The sequence below is a fragment of the Procambarus clarkii genome, chromosome 10, assembly GCF_040958095.1.
Source record: "Procambarus clarkii isolate CNS0578487 chromosome 10, FALCON_Pclarkii_2.0, whole genome shotgun sequence".
Lineage (NCBI taxonomy): Eukaryota > Metazoa > Arthropoda > Malacostraca > Decapoda > Cambaridae > Procambarus > Procambarus clarkii.
In genome coordinates, this window is record NC_091159.1 from 28,932,757 (window position 1) to 28,939,939 (window position 7,183).

A 7,183-nucleotide genomic window follows, 5' to 3' on the forward strand; every position below is an offset into this window, starting at 1 on the left:
CTACTCATAATTACTTATGCCTTGGTGATTCTCAGGTGTCTCAACGTCACTACAGTCTGTGATATTGGGACAGTCTTGAATCATGTGTGAAGCTCACAGTGACCTCGAATCAACTTCCAGTTTGCGTTATAGAGATTGACAATTTAGTTTCAAAAATATATATCTAAATGGAATATAGATCAGTCAAAGGGCATATAAATATGAGTGGTGGGTCCTAGTACGGAAACCAGCATAGTGGTCATCGGAAATATACATTGCAAACATTAATTACATTAGGAAAATAGAGGAAAGAGTAATGTGTGTGTGATGGTCTATGGAAAAGGTGACATGGAAGCTCTTCTAAGAATGTGAAGCACGTCCTGGGGACCCTAGGAGGAGATGTAGTAGTCCTTGGCGAAACAAAGAAGTCACTTGTGTTCCTCCAAGATACCTGGGAGACGATTATGGCCCGCTGGGGACTCGGGAAAAGCACATAATGGTGTCTGGAAAGACTAGGGGAAAAACCCCTGATGATCCTCAGGAAAAATTAGGGAAAAGCCTTATGGTCGTCGGGGAGTGTGCAGAGTCCCGCGTGGTCCTCAAACAAGACATGAAAACCCTCTTGAACCCCAAGGGAAACCCAACGATTCTACTGAAAACAATTTCACTCTCTATTGATCCCGAAAGTATAAATGAAACCTATTTATGCTCCCCAAGAGTGACTGGAAACCCCTTTACGGTCTTCGTAGGGAAGACTGGAAGTGCCTCTCCTCCTGCTCCTATCAAACCCTCATACACAAATTACAGCAGATTTATCCGCCTCCTCTTCCCCCTCATCACAGCGAGATGAGGGGGAGGAGCAGCAGCAGCAGCAGCAGCAGCAGCAGGAAAAAAAGCACGCGTCCTGATACATAATTAAATCCCAGGGAATAATTACGAAGAGCGCGGGGAGGGAGACGAAGTAATTGCCTGGAGTTGTAGGTTGAGCGTGTTAAGGGAGAGGTGGTCGGTGAGCCGCCCTGATGGCTCCCACTACACTAGAGTCGCCGGTAAATAAGACCATACCTTACTTCCCCCCAACACTTTTGCTAATGAGGAGAAGGCCTTAATGTTTTACCCAATCCGCGTTATTAGGAGCTTCCAGTTCCACTGTGGGGGTTTGTTCTTCCTCTTACTTCACTATATTGGCTCGCCTTCTTCGCCTCAGTCTTAAAGGCTCCCTCGTGGCCTCTCCTGGGGTTGAGTATGAGACCTCAGAATAATACGTACCCCTTCTACGTCGTCGCTCCTCTCCATACGACCCCCTAATGTAACCCAACCCAACACAACCCACCTCAGCTCACCCTAATGTAACCCAACCCAACACAACCCACCTCAGCTCACCCTAATGTAACCCAACCCACCTCAGCTCACCCTAATGTAACCCAACCCAACACAACCCACCTCAGCTCAACCTAATGTAACCCAACCCAACCTCACCTGAACCAACCCAACACATGGTAACGGCTATAGTGATATCTCGCCTCCTTATAGTCCACAAGACTGTTGTGGGCGACCTTCGGCCACCTCTCACCTTCCTCAGAGTAGGAGAGACATAAATGTATGTGTATATGTGTATGTATCTATGTATATATGTATATATGTATATATTTGTATATGTGTGTGTATATATATGTATGTGTATAAAGTATATGTGGAAGCTGATTAGAATTACATTTCACCTTTGTAAATGCACATTAATAACACTATGTAAAAGATACATCGACCACTTTATGTAGGGCAGACGTAACTTTGTGTATCTATGTATTTACGTATGTAGGTTAGATTCGCATTTTAAAGTCACTACAATCACCCTATGTGGTTGATTTTTCAATAAATGCCTGGACGATATGTTTAACAGACCTCTCACCCTGTCCATGGAGGACAGAAGAAAATGTATATATGTTGGTTAGCATTGTAAATGTGTGGCCACGTCTGTGGTAGAAAAAATTAATAAAAAAAAAAACTCCCTCTGTTACTCGCACATCACAAGCACTCTAGAGGGAATGTTATCACTATTGAGTGTGTCACGCCACACTAGTGTGTGTGTGTGTGTGTGTGTGTGTATTCACCTAGCTGTGTTTGCGGGGGTTGAGCTTTGCTCTTTCGGCCCGCCTCTCAACTGTCAATCAACTGTTTACTACTTTTTTTTTTTTTTTTTTTCCACACCACACACGCACACCCCAGGAAGCAGCCCGTGACAGCTGACTAACTCCCAGGTACCTATTTACTGCTAGGTAACAGGGCCATTCAGGGTGAAAGAAACTTTGCCCATTTGTTTCTGCCTCGTGCGGGAATCGAACCCGCGCCACAGAATTACGAATCCTGCGCGCTATCCACCAGGCTACGAGGCCCCACAGGCTATGTGTGTGTGTGTGTGTGTGTGTGTGTGTGTGTGTGTGTGTGTGTGTGTGTGTGTGTGTGTACTCACCAAGTTGTACTCACCTAGTTGTGCTTGCGGGGGTTGAGCTCTGGCTCTTTAGTCCCGCCTCTCAACCGTCAATCAACAGGTGTACAGGTTCCTGAGCCTATTGGGCTCTATCATATCTACACTTGAAACTTTGTATGGAGTCAGCCTCCACCACATCCACCTCCACACACACACACGTGTGTGTGTGTGTGTGTGTGTGTGTTGTCTGACACTTGTCATTCCATTTCATGAGGTTATGAGGGAATGTCATCCCACTGTAAATCAGTATCTCTTTCCCCCATCGTTAGCTCTATAATACATTGCGACCCCCCCTTCTCATAATCCACTGTAAACCCCCTTCGCATTCCGCTGTAAGCTCTATAATCCACGATAAAACTCCTCCCTATTTCCCAGTTAGCTCTATAATCTATAGTAAACTGCCAGCTGATATCCCCTCTTCAGTCGTGGTATACCAGGAATCGTGGTATACCAGGAGTCGTGGTATACCAGGAGTCGTGATGGTAGGCACTCAAGGCCCTAGAGTTTCCGAACATTCCTAGAGTGATCTCTGTCTGTGTTTATTTTTACCCGAGGGCCACTAATATTAATGGCCTCGATGAGGACAGGAAGCCGGTGGTTTGTCCAAGTTCCCCCCTCCCCTAAAGGGCTCGTGTGCTTAGATTACCATTGTGCCTCATCTCGTCAGGGTTTCACTGGCTCGTTGTGCCTGATGTACGTGGCGAGGGAGTGTATGTGGTGCCTGATGTACGTGGTGAAGGAGTGTACGTGGTGCCTGTCGTACGAGGTGAGGGAGTCCCTAGAAGGATTCGAACCCAGACAGCCAGGAGCACTATGCACCATGGCGTACCTGGGCAACACGTGGGCCCCGCAAAGTGAGCTGATTCGATGAAATATCTATGCCGGAGTTGACCACCGAGTGCTGTCGGATGTTGGGTAAATAGTCTCAAGACTTCCAACACGTTTGTAGAGTCGTGCTGGTCTAGTGGTTAAAGAACCAGATACGCCATGGTGCAGAGTGCTCCTGGCTGTCTGGTTTCGAATCCTTCTGGGGTGTGGAGTTTACAGTTCACACACACACACATATATATATATATATATATATATATATATATATATATATATATATATATATATATATATATATATATATATATATATATATATATAATATAGTTTTAGACGTATATGACATCAGAGGTATAGTTTATTACATAATTCTTGTCAATCATCAAGAAGATGAAAGCAACACGGATCCACCAAGAAAGCCAAATAATATGTATTCAAAATGCTGTTGGTTCGAGTTCTCGACCTTGTGAGACCTTGTGGGACCTTTGTGGGACCCCTTGTGAGACCTTGTGAGACCTTGTGAGACCTTGTGGGGACCTTGTGAGACCTTATGGGACCCCTTGTGAGACCTTGTTGGACCTTGTGAGACCTTGTGGGACCTTGTGGGACCCCTTGTGAGACCTTGTGAGACCTTGTGAGACCTTGTGGGGACCTTGTGAGACCTTGTGGGACCTTCTGGGACCCTTGTGAGACCTTGTGAGGCCTTGTGGGACCTTGTGGGGACCTTGTAAGACCCTTGTGAGACCTTGTGAGACCTTGTCAGACCCTTGTGAGACCTTGTGGGACCTTGTGAGACCTTGTGAGACCCTTGTGAGACCTTGTGGGACCTTGTGAGACCCTTGTGAAACCCTGTGGGACCTTGTGAGACCTTGTGGGACCTTGTGAGACCTTGTGGGGACCTTGTGAGACCTTATGAGACCTTGTGAGACCTCTTGAGACCTTGTGAGACCTTGTGGGGACCTTATGAGACCTTGTGAGACCTTGTGAGAACCTTGTGAGACCTTGTGAGACCCTTGAGACCTTGTGAGACCTTGTGGGACCTTGTGAGACCCTTGTGAGACCTTGTGGGACCTTGTGAGACCTTGTGGGACCTTGTGAGACCTTGTGGGGGACCTTGTGAGACCTTATGAGACCTTGTGAGACCTTGTAAGACCTTGCGAGACCTTGCGAGACCTTGTGAGACCTTTTCAGACCTTGTGAGACCTTTTGAGACCTTGTGAGACCTTTTGAGACCTTGTGAGACCTTTTGAGACCTTGTGAGACCTTTTGAGACCTTGTGAGACCTTTTGAGACCTTGTGAGACCTTTTGAGACCTTGTGAGAGCGTGTGGGAGTCTCAGGTGGCATTATAGTGCCGGGCGGGTTATGGCAGGTCAGCGGCCGGTCGAGGAACAGCGCAACAGCGCTTTTTAAAGAATGTCAAGTTATCTTACAAAATAGTTGGCAGTGACTTTTCAGCGGAGCTTTTAGTGATGCTTTTGTTGAACGTCTGGGGCAGGGTGGTCAGCGTGCGTGCGTGTGTGTGTGTGTGTGTGTGTGTGTGTGTGTGTGTGTGTGTGTGTGTGTGTGTGTGCGTGCGTGCGTGTTCGCGCGTGCAGAGGTATCTCTGTGTTGTTCAGTATTGTATATACATTCGGGAACGTACATTTAAATGTTGAGGTTTGTGTAAGTACAGAGACTGATATTATGTGGCGGAGTATGAGAGTAACAGCGGCAGAGTGAAAGTGAGCGAGTAAGAGAGTGAGAGAAAGTGAGCGAGCAAGAGAGAGAGAGAGAAAGTGAGGGAGTAAGAGAGAGAGAGAGAGAGAGAACGACAAAGCCGGCCTGGTAGCATCTCTTTAAGCCTATTCAGTAGACACATTGCCAGACTAGAGTTAGTACCACTCACCCTGGAGGCTCTGTCATGACACCTGGAGGCTCTGTCATGACACCTGGAGGCTCTGTCATGACACCTGGAGGCTCTGTCATGACACCTGGAGGCTCTGTCATGACACCTGGAGGCTCTGTCATGACACCTGGAGGCTCCGTAGAGACACTCGGCCAGGAGGCTCCGTAGAGACACTCGGCCAGGAGGCTCCGTAGAGACACTCGGCCAGGAGGCTCCGTAGAGACACTCGGCCAGGAGGCTCCGTAGAGACACTCGGCCAGGAGGCTCCGTACCTAAATATTCATGGTCTATGATGTATGCATTCTGCCTTCACCCAAGCGGTGGGCCGAGGTCCCACAGGATGCTACCTCCTGTGTTGCTACTAACCAGTGTATCTCATTGAATCGGGTGGCATGAACACACACACACACACACACACACACACACACACACACACACACACACACACACACACACACACACACACACACACACACACACACACACACACGCACACGCACACACACACGCATACACACACACACACACACACATACACACAAACACACGCACACACACACACACATGGATACTGAAAGAGTGTGCAGAGGCACTTTGCTTGCCACTCTCCATACTGTATAGTAAGTCACTGGAGACGGGAGACCTACCAGAAATATGGAAGACGGCGAATGTGGTCCCAATATACAAAAAGGGTGACAGGCAAGAAGCACTGAACTACAGGCCAGTGTCCTTGACTTGTATACCATGCAAGGCGATGGAGAAGATCGTGAGAAAAAACCTGGTAACACATCTGCAGAGAAGGGACTTCGTGACAAATCGCCAACATGGGTTCAGGGAGGGTAAATCTTGCCTTACAGGCTTGATAGAATTCTACGATCAGGTGACAAAGATTAAGCAAGAAAGAGAGGGCTGGGCGGACTGCATTTTCTTGGATTGTAGGAAAGCCTTTGACACAGTACCGCATAAGAGGCTGGTACATAAGCTGGAGAGACAGACAGGTGTAGCTGGTAAGGTGCTCCAGTGGATAAGGGAGTATCTAAGCAATAGGAAGCAGAGAGTTACGGTGAGGGGTGAGACCTCCGATTGGCGTGAAGTCACCAGTGGAGTCCCACAGGGCTCTGTACTCGGTCCTATCTTGTTTCTGATATATGTAAATGATCTCCCAGAGGGTATCGATTCATTTCTCTCAATGTTTGCGGACGATGCTAAAATTATGAGAAGGATTAAAACAGAAGAGGACTGTTTGAGGCTTCAAGAAGACCTAGACAAGCTGAAGGAATGGTCGAACAAATGGTTGTTAGAATTTAACCCAACCAAATGTAATGTAATGAAGATAGGTGTAGGGAGCAGGAGGCCAGATACAAGGTATCATCTGGGAGAGGAAATTCTTCAGGAGTCAGAGAAGGAAAAAGACTTGGGGGTTGATATCACGCCAGACCTGTCTCCTGCAGCACATATCAAGCGGATAACATCAGCGGCATATGCCAGGCTGGCCAACATACGAACGGCATTCAGAAACTTGTGTAAAGAATCATTCAGAACTTTGTATACCACATATGTCAGGCCAATCCTGGAGTATGCAGCCCCAGCATGGAGTCCATATCTAGTCAAGGATAAGACTAAAATGGAAAAGGTTCAAAGGTTTGCCACCAGACTAGTACCCGAGCTGAGAGGTATGAGCTACGAGGATAGACTACTGGAATTAAACCTCACTTCGCTGGAAGACAGAAGAGTTAGGGGACATGATCACCACATTCAAGATTCTGAAGGGAATTGATAGGGTAGATAAAGACAGTCTATTTAACACAAGGGGAACACGCACAAGGGGACACAGGTGGAAACTGAGTGCCCAAATGAGCCACAGAGATATTAGAAAGAACTTTTTTAGTGTCAGAGTGGTTGACAAATGGAATGCATTAGGAAGTGATGTGGTGGAGGCTGACTCCATACACAGTTTCAAGTGTAGATATGATAGAGCCCGATAGGCTCAGGAATCTGTAC

The 7,183-nt window shown here is 47.2% G+C and overlaps 1 protein-coding gene across 1 annotated transcript in view; it reads right to left on the reverse strand.

Annotated features, from left to right (window-relative positions):
- The window catches only part of LOC138363252 (MAGE-like protein 2), a 10,902-nt gene extending 5,598 nt beyond the window's left edge, over window positions 1–5,304 (reverse strand). Inside the window, exon 1 of the mRNA XM_069322260.1 lies at window positions 5,183–5,304. Coding sequence (XP_069178361.1) covers window positions 5,183–5,304 — 122 coding nt within the window. The remainder of the gene's footprint in view (window positions 1–5,182) is intronic.
- Between the last annotated feature and the right edge of the window lie 1,879 nt (window positions 5,305–7,183).